The sequence below is a fragment of the Euprymna scolopes genome, chromosome 44 (genome assembly GCF_053919585.1).
Source record: "Euprymna scolopes isolate OS-2025 chromosome 44, ASM5391958v1, whole genome shotgun sequence".
NCBI classification, from domain to species: domain Eukaryota; kingdom Metazoa; phylum Mollusca; class Cephalopoda; order Sepiida; family Sepiolidae; genus Euprymna; species Euprymna scolopes.
In genome coordinates this window covers 17756952-17774599 of record NC_136525.1, presented here as the reverse complement: position 1 = coordinate 17774599, position 17648 = coordinate 17756952, and the positions used below count along the sequence as shown (strand labels likewise).

The 17648-nt window shown below is 33.9% G+C and overlaps 1 protein-coding gene across 1 annotated transcript in view; it reads right to left on the bottom strand.

The window, feature by feature from the left end:
- The window catches only part of LOC145268713 (laminin subunit gamma-1-like), a 283372-nt gene that overhangs the window by 72726 nt on the left and 192998 nt on the right, over positions 1-17648 (bottom strand). The window contains exons 5-9 of the mRNA XM_080124256.1: positions 14655-14843; positions 12924-13041; positions 9946-10053; positions 990-1126; positions 98-220 (exon numbers count right to left, since the gene is read on the bottom strand). Coding sequence (XP_079980382.1) covers positions 98-220; positions 990-1126; positions 9946-10053; positions 12924-13041; positions 14655-14843 — 675 coding nt within the window. The remainder of the gene's footprint in view (positions 1-97; positions 221-989; positions 1127-9945; positions 10054-12923; positions 13042-14654; positions 14844-17648) is intronic.

Below are 17648 nucleotides of genomic sequence, written 5' to 3'. Positions count from 1 at the left end.
ATATATACCTCCGATAATTACAGATAATTGAAACCAAAAATTTTTAAGTAAATACAAACAAAATTACAGCAAAATTTAAAGTAAAAATGCTTCGTACCTGGAGCAACAAAATAGAGAAACTCCTGTCCCTGGGCAGCCACACCAAGTTTACGGGTAATGCCATTGAACTGAGTATTGACGCCAACATTGGAACGATCAATGGCTTTCCATCTTTGACGACCTGATAAAAAAGGAAAAAAAAAAAAAAAAAAAAAAAAAAAAAAAAAAAAAAAAAAATTAAAATAAACAAAAATTATTTAAATTTGAGAAAACTAAAAATTTTAAAATCTAAAGACGAAAATTCACAAACTTAAAACAAATGCTATAAAATATGAGTATTGTTTATGTGTGATTAAGTGAACTACACAGAGAGAGAGAGAGAGAGAGAGAGAGAGAGAGAGAGAGAGAGAGAGAGAGAGAGAGGAGTTGATAGAAAGAGATAGAAAGGAAGAGAGAAAAAGAGGATGGAGCTTTATATAAAAGCTAAAATCCAAAAGCGGATAAAAGAACCAATAGAAAGAAGGAAAAATAAAAGAGCAAAATAAATAAATAAATAAATAAATAAAAAATTAAAAAAAAAATAAATAAATAAAAAAAAAAAAAAAAAAAAAAAAAAAAAAAAAAAAAGACAAGAATAATAAAATAACGATGTAATAAAAAAAAATCTGATTGCTTTAAGTTTTCTTATTTACCAAATACATTCTCACATTTTTTTAACCATTTAATGAACCATATTTTTGTGTAATTGAATAAAATCGCTTCCGCCTCCCACAGGATTTTTTTGTCTTGGGAATTGTATTGTCATTGATCGTCAAATAGTTTGGTTGTTACATCATATGACTTCAAATGGACCAAATGACTTCAAATGGACCAAAAACCTAACCAAAAGGATGGGAATAACTCTTCTATCAAAGTAACATTTCATTAACATTGCTTTATTATAAACCTACCTGTATCAAATCGACTCAAAATTGATCGGCCATAATAACCGGTCGCTGACTTGCAGGATGAAGAGTGACCATAGCAGAAACAGGAAATACATCCAAATGGGTTGCTTTCTTCCAGTCCAAAGAATCCAATTTTACACCTGAATGACAAAATTTAATATACATTTCATTTTTTGATGATCTAGTAGATGTATTAGATATAAAAATCATCCAAAATTACGTTCTGTTAAAAAAAAAAAAAAAAAAAAAAAAAAAAAATCAAGGGAGATAAATCAGTTTGTCATACTCAATCGTACAACTTTTTCACGCCAAAACATACGATAAAACTCAATGACTTGTTTGTGCTGTCATTCGCGCTTGCGCGCAAATAAGCGAACGTTTAATTTTAATTTCCCCGCGCATTTGCACAAAAATAAGTTCTTCCGGCAACGACATAATTTCAAATACGCCCACACACTTTTCTCACAACAACAAAAGTAAAAATGGACATATTCCTGGCGGACGTAGTTCAAGACAGTACCACGTGACACAAGCGACGAATGAGAAAATTTAGATGATTGTTTTTTTAACGCTTTTTCAAAAACCAAACGCCAGTAACAGCAATCTTGTGCTGGAATCAGTTCAAAAAGTATTTAAACGCAAGAAACATTCTTTCTTCTCTTCTCAACCCGATGTGACAAGAACATGCCTCTCGTTTTCATCTCATCGTTTTTAAATCTGTCGAAACCATAATTACACACGCCACGCGGGCAAACAAAACTCACAATTATGCACACACGCACCCATTCTGTACATTTTCTATAAGAATAAATAACAACGGACTACTTTCCTCATGGGACTTTTGAATAAGGCGAACTTCGCCAGTTAAAGCACAAACCTTGAAATAAGGACATTATTTTCGCACAAGACTTTCAGCTAATCTTATTGATTTAACGAAGGACTTTCATCTAACATAATTCCATAAAGGAATTTTCTATCTGCTTTGAACATTCTAATCATAATAATTTCTTAACTCTTACCGATCGGACCTTTGCTTGTTCATCTTGTTATTTTTGTTGAAAAATAAATGTGGTGCACGTTAAACGAGAAGGAGGTGTCATTTTATTTATTTTTTTTTTTTTTAATTATTTTGTTTGGGGCAGAGAAATTTAATTTCACTTAAACTTTTTTCTCCTACAAGTTCAATAAATTACATTTTTATTTAATTATTTTTCAGTAAATTTTTACTTGTGCAGAGGTTGCGTGTTGCTTTTGTAATTGGAATTACGAATTGTTAAGATGGCTGTGGTCCCGTAGGATAACCAATTCATGATCAGGATCTATCAATTTTTAAGATGGATTGGTTGGTTGGTTGGTTGTTTGTTTTACGGTATATCAACCCTTTTCGGGTTATTTAATGCCGAATCCAAAGATTTTGAAGAAAATTTTCTTTTAATAGAATATATTTGTTGTTTTCACATCGGTTTCTATTTAACCCATAGTTGGGACCCTAACAGGTACTACCACACCGGGTCAGAGTGGACCTGGGAGCAATGGTAATTAAAGGGTGGCTCCACACTCCCCAAAGCCCACAAGCTGGGGCCTTTACCACTGGATATAGTTTAAGGTCATATCCAGGACCCCCATTGAGGGACTTTTACCCTCTGCAGGGGGGCAGTCGGCGTATTCTAATGCCCCACCGACGGGGCCTTTTAAGATGGAAGTTGTAGGTGCAGAAATCTGTAGAAGTCGAAAAAAATAGAGTATTCGTGGGACCGTTAAAAGTAAATTTAACGAGATCTCCGACTAACAGAAGGCTTTCACCAAATCACATCCTCACATACATAAAATAAAAATATGAATAACCCCAGAAAATAACGACACTTGATAAAGAACTCGAGATCGCTGTTTTGATATGAAATAACATTTATTTACGTGCTAGAGAAATCTTAATTGAAATCGTTCCAACGTTAGTTTTTTTCTTGTTCATTAAGCAGACTTATCTAAATGTGTATCTCGTAAAAATGGCATGAAGTTTGAGATGAAATGATTTTTTATGTCACACGTTGTTTGAACATGGTTATTTTCTGAAGGGGGGATTAATGCAGTATTAATGCTGGAGTCCCTCAGGGGTTCATCCTGGACCAAACTCTTTTCCTGATCTACATTAATGATCTTACAAATCACATCCTTAGATCATTCATAGACATTTATGCTGATGGCACTACCATCTATGGTAGCACATCTAAGACCGTAAATGACCAAGTTCTCTCCGATTCTCTCTCCTCTGATCTTGAGCACGTGGTACAATAGGGAAAGGAGTGGCTCGTTACTTTTAATGCATCTAAAACCAAGCTTCTATCTTTACATCATCAACGCTCTGATCCTCATCTGGCATCAATTGAAATGAATGTCTCTCGTCTTGGGGAGGCGTCATGTTTTGACAAGCTTCTGGGCTTGACCTTTACTCCTGATTTGAAATGGAACACGTACATCAAATCTGTTGCCAATGCCGCTGGGAAAATGGTGGGATCCTTCTATCGATCCAGTAGATATCTCACTGCTGATGCAATTCTATATCTATATAAGAGCCAGGTATGTCCAAGGATAGGTGTATCAGAATTTTTGTAGGAACTTTTGACGCCCCTAACACGAAACTGCGAATAAAAAATAAAAATCTCGTAATTTCTCTGTTAAAAGTGGGTTGTTTATTTTCTTTATGGATTATACTTCTAAAATAAACTATTGAAGTTGTTTTAAAAGTAATAGAAATATTTTTTTTTATTTTTTAAAAAACAGTAATGAATTTTCCGAACTCAATATTTTTCAATTTTTAAACTTTAAAAAATCTATCAAAATTTTTCTATTGATTCTATTTTTACGATATTTTCAGGGTCAATGTGAAATTTTATGCTCTTTCCAATAAACCGAATATAATATTTTAGACAAACGGTTTTTTTTTAAATTAACGCCCCCCCCTCATTTTCAAGTGTCTATTAAAAAGTAAATAATTAATTTACTCACCGAAAAGTAAATAACTAATTTACTCACAAATTGAAGAGAAAAGGTCAAGAAATAATATATTCAAATTTAAAACAAAAAAAAAAAACCCGTAGTGTTTTTTAGAATTTTACCTTTAAAGTTTGAAGTTTAAAACCTTTTTTTTTTTAACCACGTTATTTGTTTTTTCTTTTTTAAATGGAACCTTGGTCCTTGCTCCTTTAATTGAAAAAAAAAAAAAAGATTAGGGCTTGAATTACATTTTTCGAGGAGTTATAAGCTTGGAAAGACAGGGGGTCGATTAATTCACTATTTTCACGAAATTTCTGACACGCCTAGTCCAAGGATAAAGTACTGTTGCCACATCTGAGCAGGAGCTGCTAGAAAGGACCTTTTCTGCCTTGATAGAGTTCAAAATAGACTTCGTAGCCTCGTAGGAGATGTCCTTTTCTCTTCCCTGCAGCCTCTATCTCACAGAAGAGATGTTGTGAGTTTGTCTTTGCTGTATCGTTATTTTCATGGCAAGTGCTCGACTGAGCTTCAATCTTTGGTCCCTCCTCGCCAAACTTTCACAAGAAACACTCGTCTAGCTGAAAACACTATCAATAATTTCCCCCACTCTTTATCTGTGCCTAAACCTAAACGTAGATTCCATGAACAAAGCTTCTTTCTTAGAAATGCACGCATGTGGAGCTGTCTTCAGTTTTCCTGCTTTCCAGCTGACTACAAGTTCGTAAGTTTTTCATCTGAAATGCGATGGTTTAAAGATCAACGATCTACACAAACACCCGAAAAAGAACAAAAATAGCCAATTTAAACTTTCCAAGGGAAGTAACTATTTGACCAAAATACTTGTCTCCCTTGAATAGACAAGTTTTAAAAAAATTGTATTATTTTGGTTCTACATCCAAAAAGTTGGCGAGATGGGTCAGAGGTAAGGGGCTTTAGCTCATTATCGTGGGGTCCCGATTTAGAATCTCGCTATATTCAGCCACTCTGATGAGTCGTAGACGATGAAACACGTGTCAGTGGATAATTACATTTTGAAAATAATACATACACCGCTCCCTGGCGCTCCCCATGTGAGGGTACCGGATTGGTTAAAAGGGAAAATTATTCCCAGCTCGCATTTAGGTAAAAATGCTCTTTCGTAAATAATTGAATTCATTCAAAACATATCGCTAAAACCAAACCAAACACACACACACACACATATATATATATATATATTAGGCACCGCCAAAAATGGCCGCAAAATCAAGTTGTTGTTTTTTAAAACTAAATTACATTTATTACAATCCATTATTTCTGAGTAACTTTTTTTTTCCAGAAAGATAAAACTCTGAATTTTATCATATAGAAAACAGAATAATGTAAAACTTTTTCTACTATTTTTAATTCAATTTTAAATGTTAAATTTTACTAAAAAGTTAATTGATATTTTTTGTCTTGCACAAATAACGTACTTAAATATTAAAAAAAAAAAGGTTTTTGAAATAATTTATTTATTCATTTATTGTCTAACTAAGATTTAGGATGATTTTCTAAGAGAATATGCAAAAATATTATAATATAAGTACCTGAATTTCAAATAATTCCACTTATTCATATAGGTAACCAGACATTTCGCGTCGCCGTAGAGTTCAGATCGACTCTGTTTACGTTTTCTTTTGATTGAGACGAAAACTATGGAAGACCAAACAGGCCAAAAAAACTTATTTTTCAGTGACGAAAATTTCAATGTATTATTAAGCTGAGGCTGGCCAGTACCAGATGGGTGACCATTTGTATGAGTTTGGTTTTTAATGTGTATGTGTGTGGGGGCCAGGCTCCCCAAAATGGGGGGAGGGGGCAATTTAAAGCAGAATAAAAAAAAATTATTTCAGCGCGTTTGGTCCACCGTAGTCGAAAGGCGGCAAACGTTTTCAAACGAGATCGAAAAAAATGATGCTATTTTTAACACAAAGGGCACAATATTTATCGAATTTTTTTTTTTTGTATCGATTATTCAAAGCATGCTCTGTTTAATAATGGTCATGCATTATTCGGCTCGCTAAAAAAAAATTGTTAATTTATTTATCAAAAATTTTAAAATGGCTTTTTTCGTATAAATATAAAAAAAATTTTTTTTTTTTTGCTTAACTTAAATTAATTATTTTACTTAACATATTCACCGAATTTCACACTTCAAAACTCAAAAGCGGGATAATTAAACACAATCGAAGTTCTGATATTCAGACGTCAAAATAAGGTATGCAAACAATGTTTTTTGTTTGTTTTTTTAAATCTATAATTCTGTCCCTTACAACAACACAATATGTTTTGTTCAGTTTCAGATGATTATTTTAAGCATATTTGTTCCCACTTCAAAACAAGGGGGGGTTTTGTAAGCAAAAAAAAAAAATATATATAAATATCGTTTATGAAAAATAAGTACACTGTTATAAAGTCCATTCTTCTCCTAATAATCGCTGAAAATTTCGTATTGATCGGATAATTACCTGATTTTTGGTAGATTTTTAAAAAGACGGTCCGTCAAAAAGTACTGACCTGCCCCCCCCCCCAGTTTTGGCGGTGCCTAATATATATATATATATATATATATATATTTAATTATTATAGTAAAAAAATAATTATATATATTTCAAGGGAGATAACTTTTTATCCTAATAAAATTTGATAATTAGTCCTTATTTTACTTTACTAAGGGAGATAACTTTCTCAACTTACATTTATTTATTTGGCGCTTCGACAGAATTGGGACGAAATTTTGTAGTCGATAAATGGAGTTTTCAGATAAAAATAACGGTTTCAACCGATTTTTTTTGACAATTCTAATAATTTACAATAGTAGCTTCCAAATTATGCAGTCGAAATTACCTGAATATCACTGAATTATTAAACACTTTAATAGTGTTAGCAGGTGAAAAATTGTGGCTATCTGGTTTAAATTAAAACGGAAAAATACGCCCCCCCCCTTTTTTAACTATGTCTTACGATCGTTTAAAATTTTTTTTTTTAATTTTCTTTAATAAATAATTTTCTACCTTATCGATTTTCATAATTGTTCGATATAATCATCTTGGAAATACGAGGAATACGTAGATACCATTGTTTTTATGTGAAATTCAGTTTTACGATTTCTGAGATTTCGTTCCAATAGTGTAGAAGCGCCAGTTATTTTTTCGTAAGGCTAAAATTGGAAATCTTTGAACACCAAGAAGTGTTAAGAAAATATTAAATGACAAAATCTTTTTTTTGGTAACGGAGCATAAAACGAGACCCTAAGTTTCAAAGATGGCAGCAGGTCTGTCAATTGAGGTATAGAAGCAGAAAATGGGTACAAACTTCCGCTTTTCTTCAAAACTGCTTATTTGGAAAAAAAATATTAAGATTTTTTTTTTTTGTTAATATATTTTTTCTAACATATTTACATTTTCTTTTTCTTCCAAATATAATTACGTTTTCTTTTTTACATGTAAGATGTTTACATATACTTTATTTAAACCTGCGCAGTCTATCACGATCGTCGCCGATTAACAAAAATATTTTTATAGTTAACTATAATTTAGGTTCATTTTTTTTCACCCTCCTATATATAAAATATATAAAAAATACGTAAATTTTCTTTAGCCATTGATTTTGTGCTTTTAAACAGCATATCTTTTTCAAATAACTATGTTTATATTTTGCCAAATTGTTTAGATATTTCTATGCGATTAAAAAACAAAATCAATTTATAAAGAAAGTTTACGTATTTTTATATATTTTTATTATAAGGGAGTAACAACAATAAACGTAAAATATAGTTAACTATAAAAAATATTTTTTTAAATCGGCGACGATAGTAATAAACTGCGCAGGTTTAAATAAAGTAAATCTAAAGTATATTTAAATACAGTGCACTTAAAAAAAATGTAAATTTGTTAGAAAAAATACATTAAAAAAAAAGAAAAAAAAAGGGGTTTGTATTACTGTACACATAGATTCGAAAAAGTTGTCAAAAAACAAATATATAACAAATAAATGTTATCAAAGGCAAGATAAATTACTTTTCTACCAAACTGGATATAATTTTCGTGTTTTTATTCAATTTAACATGTTTATTCAGCTCGAAAAGCATACAGTGTTTACCGATGTATTGGAAAATTCAAAATGGCGGCCGACTCTCTCTTTAACACGGTAAGTTCGGGAAAAGGTGTTATAACTAATAAACTAGACAAAATACTATTAAAACAAACACCGAATATATGTCAAGTTATGTCACGGTAACATATATTGAGCGAATTTCTAACAGTATTTTGTCTAGTTTATTATTTATTACACCTTTTCCCAAACTTACCGTGTTAAAGAAAGAGCCGGCCGCCATCTTGAATGTTCCAATACATCGGTAAACACTGTATGCTTTTCGAGCTGAATAAACATGTTAAATTGAATAAAAACACGAAAATTATATCCAGTTTGGTAGAAAAGTAATTTATTTTGCCTTTGATAACATTTATTTGTTATATATTTGTTTTTTGACATTTTTTTCGAATCTATGTGTACAGTAATACAAACCCTAAAAAAGATATTAATATTTTGTCCAAAAATATGAGTAAGCCGTTTTGAAGAATAGTGGATGTATTGTATCAATTTTGTGATTCCATACCTCAATTAACAGACCTGTCGCCATATTTGAAACTTGGAGTTTCGTTTTAAGCACCATTAACTTTTTTTTTTTTATATGTCCAAATTTTTGGTACAAACATACCTTCGGCCCTCTGAGGGGGGGGGTAATACCACCAGAATACAGAGAGAGAGAGAGAGAACAAAAAACATTTTACCGCAGACAGTCCTCTACCCTTCATAAAGGTATGTTTCTATACCGAAAATTTGGACAAACATTTTATCATTTAATGAATATTTTCTTAACATTTCTTGTTTTCAAAGAGTTTCAATTTGTGCATTTCATACTATTTCATGGATATTTTATTTTAAAATTTAAACAACGCTTACATCACGGAACTCGTCTAGCTGAAACCACTGTCAATTTCTCTCTTTGACTGTGCCTAAGTCAAAATGTAGATTCCATGACCAAAGCTTCTTTCTTAGAACTGAACGCCTGTGGAACTCTGTTCCGTTTGCCTGCTTCCCAGCTGACTACAACTTAGTTGTCTTCAAGTCCAACATAAACAAATTCTTGATGAACCGCCTCCTTAAGTAATTCAATCTCCCAAATTTCCGTTACTAACGATTACTACGATATTATCCCATTGGTTACTGTACACTCAATAACCCTTATCCTGGAGTGGCCTCCGGGCCTTGATGAGTCGTGACTCCTATGTAGAAAGAAAATAAAGAAAAAAAAACCCCGACTTTTTATATCACTTGCGCCAAGCGTAATCTTCCGGTATTAGAAAATGTCATCACTGACAAACACGCAAATTCTATACTTAACTATTCTTTCATTGACCATGCCGAGGGGGGGGGGGGAGAGAGGAAAGTATATAAAATTCTAATGATGGAATATATCGCTAAACTATTATTTTTAAACAAATATTTGTCAAGAGCGGGAGTTCCATTATAGAAACGTTGATTTAATTTGAATAAAATAATATTACGTTGTGATCTGGCTTTCAAGCGCACTCGATGCGTATTTTAAGGAAAACACACAAATATTTTACTTGCTTGAAATTTATAACGTAAATATATTTCAGAGCTATACTCCATCCTCAGTATGTTGTTTTCTTTTTTCTGTCTTCTTTCTTGCCATGTTGTAAAGTTGGAAACAAAAAAGTGTTGTTTTCAGCGGTTGTATATTGAAATGTTAGAACTGTGCGTTGGCAATTATTCAAAATAAAATATTTACATAATACTGCGTTTTAATAATAAAAAAAAATATTTTGAAAAGAAAGGTGGGCGAGACGAACAAAAATAAATTTGTTTGCGTCACACATTTGCGTGAGTTAATCTTATGGCCCCATCGTTGTTTACGTACCTGTCACATTTTTGTCCTTCCACATTGGCCTTGCAGTTACATTTGCCTGTTACTGTATCACAGTTTGGCCGATTCATCAGACTTCCGGCCGGTTCACAATCACAAGATCTGGAGATGGAAAAAAAAAAAAAAAAAAAAAAAAAACATAGTAAAACTTGTTTTTAGGTTGAAACATTTTCTATCCAATAAAGCTTATTTACACGTTTACATTTATTTGATAAAGGTCGTTCGAATCGACGGAAATACAGTTACAGAGTGTTGCAGCAAAATCCGACACTTGACAATAAAACAAAATAGACAATGCAAAACTAAGCTGCTCTCCTTTAACAAATTACAAGACGCCTCTCCAACCGCCTATATCCATGACAAGTAACACCCTACCCGAGAATTCTACCTTCAAACTCCTTGGCCTAACATTTGTGGGCAATATGAACTGGAACACAAAAATGCATAGAGGACATTGCAAAGGCTGCTGCAAAGAAAGTGGGTTCCCTCTATCGAGCTAGAAGACTACTCACACCTGAGAGTATCCTGTACCTTTACAAGGCCACCATTCACCCATGCATGGAGTATTGTTGCCACATCTTGGCTGGTGCATCTGCTGCTAGTCTCTCTCTCTTAGATAAAGTCCAAAAAAGAGTTGTCAATCTAATCGGTCCCACTTTATCAATTAAGCTCCAGCCCCTGTCCCATCGCCGCAATGTTGCATCACTGTGCCTGTTTTACAAATATTTTAATGGAATGTGTTCTGATGAACTCATTTCACTTGTACCCCCTCGACGTACATATCCCTGACAAACCTGTCAAGCAATAAGATCTCACCCTTCACTGTTGTTGTACCTAAATGCCAGAAAGCTTTCTATTCTAATAGTTTCTTCCCTCGAAAAGCTAGACTTTGGAATTCCCTTCCTGCTGCCCGCTTCCCTGGCTGTACTGATATGGAGAAGTTTAAATGTAACATAAACAAATATCTTGTTAATCTTTCCTAGACATGACCCCCAAATAGTAGCCCCTTACGTTCAAGTGTCGATATGCTTTGTAAAAACAAAAAAAAAAAAGAAAAAAGGAAAAAAAAAGTTGTATATCTTTACCTTTATGTATTATTTTAAACAGCGTTTTTCACTTCTATCTAATTGTCGTTTTAAAACAATTGTTTTCTTTTCAGAACGTTGAATACAAAATGGAAGAAAAGAAAATTCACACAATTTTTTTTTTTATTTCATTTAAAGCTAAACCAAAAAGCTGCTGGAACAGCTCACGATATCACTGAAGCGTTTGGCCCAGGCACCATTACTGAATGCACAGCACAATGGTGGTTTAAGAAATTTTATGGCAGCAACGACAATCTTGAAGATAATGAGCGTAGTGGTTGGCTATCGGATGTTGACAACGATCAATTAAGAGTCTTAGCTGAAGCTAATCAACGCACAACTGTGCGAGAACTTGCTTCTGAATTAGAGGTAACATATACAACGATTTCCACCCACTTAAAAGAGGTTGGAAAGACAAAAAAAATTTGATAAATGGGTGCCTCATGAATTGAACGACAACAAAAAGAAACACCGTTTTGAAGTGTTATCTTCCCTTCCTTTACGAAACAAGAACGACCCGTTTCTCAACTGGATTGTAACTGGCAATAAAGTGGGTTCTTTACGACAAGCGGTGATGCTCAGCTCAATGATTAGATGCCAACGAAGCTCCCGAAGCCACAGTTGGGCCAAAAGAAGGTCATGTTGACTGCGACCAGTTTCATCCATTAGTTTTTTTGAATGTAGGTGAAACCATTATAATGGTGAAGTATTGTCAATAAATGGATGAAATGCATCAGAAACTTCAACAACAACACCCAGCATTAGTCAACAGAAAAGGCCCAATTCTCCTCCATGACAATGACCGACTGCACACTGCTAAACTGACCCTGCAGAAGTTGAACGAATTGGGCTACAAAACTCTGCCTTATCCGCCATACTCTCCAGTCCTTTCACCTACCGACTATCACTTTTTCAAGCATCATCCCTCATACTCTCCGGCCCTCTTAACTCGACTACCACTTTTTAAAAAAAATCTCAACAACTTTCTGCATGGAAAATTCTTCAAAAACCTAAGCGATATCAAAAACGCTTTCGGCAACTTCATCGTCAGCAGAACGCAAGGTTTTTACGTTACTTTTGCCAACGCAAAACAAGTGTATGTTGATTCTGATGTTTCTTATTTCGATCAATAAATTTTTGTTTGAAACAAAGATATGTTCATCTGAATTTAAAGGTTAAAAAACTGCAAGAACTTGTCAACCTGATAGATCCCCACTCTGCAATACAAGATCCTTGTACAGACGACTCAGCCACTAAAATCCAATCACGGATTACCAACCACAGCCTACTAGTGCCACATATTTTTTTTTTCAACTCTCTACATTTGGTTCCAGTTGGATATCTTTGACCCTGCCGACAGGGCAAACCCATAGATAGGACTGTATGAGAGTGGTCTTGGGAGGAAATGGTAATTACGGAGCTAACTATCTGGAATCTGATATGACCTCTCAGGAAGTGTCGTAAGAAAACAAGTATATGGAGAGAAAAGATAAAATTAATCATTCTATTTAGTTTAAGACACGAGTCAGCATATTGGTGCTGCCAGATCAGGTTGTCTCAAGGTACTAGCTTCCTGACCTAAAATGCCCCAAACATTGATATTTGTTTTTCTTCCTTTTTCCTTTGCAAAACTCAATCATGCTCTACAAAGTAAAAATCAAAAGCAACAATATTTCTATACAAAACAACCAAACACGACAAATAAATATTTTAAGATATAAAAACTTGACGCATTAAATTTTATCTAAAATTATTGGATTCGGCATTTAAATAGCCTGAAAATGGTTGACATGCCGTAAAACAAAATAACCAATATAAATAAAGGATAAATGCACATTTCAAAGGGTCCGAGTTCCAAGTAGAAAGAGAAGAGTCAGCTGATCTTACCTGCAACCGTACAAACTAAAGTCGTAGTGATTTGGTTTGCATCTGTCGCAGCGTTCACCTGTCACACCTGATTTGCACCTGCATTTTCCTGTAAAGTCGCACTGCAGATTGGTGGAGCCTGCAAAATGGGAGAAAGTATTTTGCATAAAGCTTTACTCATGCATGGCGTGCTGTTGAAGTAAATACTAAAATACACACACACACACATTATACACACATACGCATACATATGCTCACACAGACGCACATACACAATTGTGCACGCACGGACGTATGTACACACACATGCACACAATCTAAGTGAATAAATGCAAAATTTTTTTGAATATCTATTTTTTATACATTTCATAACAGATTAAATGTCCGGTGCTGTTCATTTATAATTTTATTGTCCTATTTTTCCTATGTATATGCAACAAGTTTGTTGATATTAACACTAAGTAATTAATTTGACTTAATAAAACACGTGCGATCTAAATGAATAAATACAGAAGTGTTTTCTTTCATCAAAACAGAACAAAAAAAACAAACTTTATTTTACTCACCAATAGAACAGGTTACATACAAAAGATCCAATTATTTGAATGTCTTCTATAACTATTTTTTTTTTAATAGTTAAGTTTTTTTTAATAGTTAAGTTTTTTTTAATAGTTAAGTTTTGTCTCAAGCATTCTAAATAGTTATGCAAATTAGGCTGTCTTTTGTTCTTAGCTGTATTATACAGTTTTTCAAAAAAACTATTGTATTATTAATTGCAATAAGGCTATAATGGGCCATGTCATTAACTTATATATGCATCAAGTCTAATACATTAAACTACAGGATGGAACGATAAAATTGTCGCCCTACAAAAGACGGCATGATTCCATTTCCATTTGATTAAAACTGGTTTGCCTTTTTTTCTGTTGCAGACCATCTACTAGTCGGCCAGTTGTGTACAAATCTCAAGAGTGATAGGAGCCTTCTATCATGTCTGAAAGTGACAATGTTCAACGAGCGAGATCGGAGATGCGCCGCTGTACAACTCATGCTCTCTACCGATTCAAGTTATGACAACAGGACCATTGCCAGCACCTTCAAAATGCAAATCTTGAGGGCATAGCTTAATGCATCGGACGACTTAAGTTATGGTCTTTGGTGTGGTTTCAAGTGAGGGTCACATCACGCCACCTCACATCTTCAAAGTCGGCTTGAAAGTCAACACCAAAGTGTACCTGGATGTGCTGAAGAGGGTGGTGATCTAATGTAATCAGATGGCTGCAGGCAGACCCTGGGTGTGACAGCAGGACTTAGCGCTCACCCACAAGTCCAAAGAGACCCAGGCTTGACTTCAGAAGAAGTACAACTTTGTACCCTTCTCTCACTGGCCTTCTATTCCCCTGACCTAAACCCGCTGGACTATTTCATTTGGGCATATGTTGAGAACAATATGACCTCCCACACCACCAAAGCCAGCCTGATGGCTGCCATCTGCCTTGTATTCGCCGAACACCTGCTGGCACTTGTGGAAAAGGCATGCTCCCAGTTCCGGACCCGTATCGAGGTGGTGATTGAGGCTAAAGGCGGCTACCTTGAGTAGATCTCAGCTATCCTACATAATCAAGTTACCTGAATTGATTTTTTTCAATAGTTTTAAAATAAAGCTGTAGTGTTGTTTTCTTTAGGGCGACAACTTCATTGTTTCACCCTGTATAATAAATATTTTTGTTGTTCAAGAAATTTGACACTTACCCGTTGGGTCACAATTACACGGCATGCACATATGTTCTGGTTTCTTCAAGAAGTGATTCACTTTACATTGGTCGCAGTTTGGTCCGGCAGTGTTGTCACGGCAATTGGTACAATAACCTCCATGGCCCGTCAAATCGTAAAGCGTCTGGTTGAAATAACATTCGTGCGATTTTCCATTGCAGTTGCAGGCTGAAAAATGTGAAGAAAAAAAAAGAAAATGATGTCTATATGAATGTAAGTGTGTGTGTGTGTGTGTGTGTGTGTGTGTGTGTGCGCGTATTGAAATAAAAAGTCAGAAACTTCATAGGACACATTCATAAGGCCGATATATCCTTTTCACTGTTGCCTCAGACAAAATATAAGTGCAATTTTTCTTTAATACAGGGCTTTACACTGCAAGTAAAACAGTCGCATTTGCGAGTGATTTTTTGCAAGTGACGACTAGAAAAAATAAAACGCTTATATTTTGGGGACTATTTTTCACTGACAATCTTCTAAAGCTCAATACTTAGTTTGAAAAGAGATTTTTTTACTTTTTGTAAAAAAAAAAAAAATTTAAAAAATCTAGCTAATTCAAATTATTTAAACAAAAGATTTAATAGAACAAAAAAAAAAAACAAAAACAAAAAAAAACAAGAATATAGGACCACAGAAACCCAATCAAACTTGTATACTAGATAATATATTATTGTGGTGTCCACCCTACTGATAACAAACTCTTCCACTTACTACAAAAACCAAGAGAATATGTTTCTTAACATTATGCACCTGTCAGCAGTCAAACTGAAGTATAACAATTTTTCTTCATTTGTAGCCATTGCCCTTTATTTTAACATACGTCGCTCCCGTCAAAGACCAACAATATAACGTCGCTTCTCCTAGAAAGGTTATATATTATGCTGGGACGATTAATCAGAATCGGAAAAATCGGAACTTTTGAGGGTATCTGAAAAATTTATGCCTATTTTCCGATGCCAAAAACGATTCTTTTAATTATCTTTTTTTTTGATTTTGTTTAAAACAAAACCTTCTACTGCTGATAGTATTGAGAAGACAAATATCTATCGATTTAAACTTTCAGCAAAACTAAAATCAATAGATCAGCCCCCCACCCCTCACAAGTGTGGTTTGACGTTTGAGAATATGTATACACATTTAAGATATGTTTTTACAGTAATCGAGACACTAATCATTTTATAGTTAAATATTTAGAGATAAAGAATCGGAAATTGTATCGGAATCTGGAATTTTATTGGAATCCGGAAAAATATTAGAATCGTCCCATCACTAATATATATATATATATATATATATATATATATAGGGTAACCCAAAACAACGGGCCTCAACTCTAATTAGGCCCCGTTTCTTAGTGTTTAGTTCGAATGAAATGAAACTTTGGTCATAACTAGTTTATTATATTCAAAACATCACATCAAAACACTAGGGTCTTTGGCCTTTTTTTTTTCTCCGTTCTACAGCATATGTTCTAGATGGCCTCCATTTAGCTTTTTTTTGGGGGGGGGGGTCATCCTGTATATATAATCCAAAGATGGTTATGCCCTTTTCAACAGTGTTGAGGGGATGATGGAACGATGGACAGAACACATTCAAGATCTTTTTGATAATCCATCTGAAGTAAATGATATAGTCATTGATAGTCTCCCTCAAAAGAAAGTCGTCGATGAGATGATGATTGATTCATGAAGAACACTCTTCCACTGAAAAAGGACTAATATGTCCGAAATATATTGAGATTTATAACACCATTGGATACAACAGAAAAAAAAAAACAAAAAACTACTGTTGTTTAGAGTTGAAATAATTTTACTCTATAAAAAAAAAAAATCTCGCATTGTTCTTGGCTTTAATTTCACCTTATAATTTTCTTCAACAATGCTTCAAGCAAACGACAACCTACTTATATATATATATATATATATATATATATATATATCCACATCATTTTATAGTGTTATTTTTTACCTTTTCAGATATCCCCTTTTTCTTTAGTTTTGTTTGTATAAATTTAAGCCTATTAAGTATTTAAACAACTCTCCCCTTCACTCCAAAAACTCACCCAATAAATTCTTAAGTTTTTTTAAAACACCAAAATTCCCCCTTTTTTCTTTCCTAATTATTAACCCTCTATTTTTAACTTTTACTCAAAATTATGCAATTGCCGCAAACCCAATATAAATAATGGGACGTATATTAAATATAACTAATTGGACGTATGTTAAATATTTGTCATATGTCTTCCCACTTAACACATCTAGGGCGTATATATATATAGGACGTATGTTAGAATGCAATTAACTAAATGTATGTTAACATTACGATCGAAAAAAAAAAAAAAAAAAAAGCCTCCCCGACAACACTTCATTACATGTAACCATCTCTCAACCCAAGCATAGCAACGTTTACATGTTGATACGCTTAATTCATTTCAAATATGTAACCCCCCCCATACTCGTCACTTTTCAATTCAACTTAATTTGATCACGACGCAAATGTATGCTTCTTTCCTTCTCCCCTTTCTTTTCTGTCTATATCTCTTATTAATCGTGTGCAAGCGACTAAGTCACTCCGTCGGTCGGTCGGTCTGTCGGTAACACTTTTGTGCTTGGCCTTTTTGGTTAAGATCAAAAGTCTCTTGTTAATACATGCTGTTCTTAGCTTTTTAAGCTTTTCTTGGCCTTTTGGCTTGCTTCATGAGTTTTTAAAAAATTTTTTTTACATGGAAGTCACCACTTATCAAAGCCCGGAGGCCACTCGAGGATAAGGGTTATTGCATGTACAGTAATCAATGGAACAATATCATAGTAATCGTTAGTAATGGAGATTTGATAAAGTATCTTAAGAGGGCGATTTATCAGGAACTTGTTTATGTTAGACTTGAAGACATCCAAGTTGTAGTCAGGTGGGAAACAGGCAAACGAGTTCAACAGGCGTGCACTTCTAAGGAAAAGGCTTTGTTCATGGAATCTACGT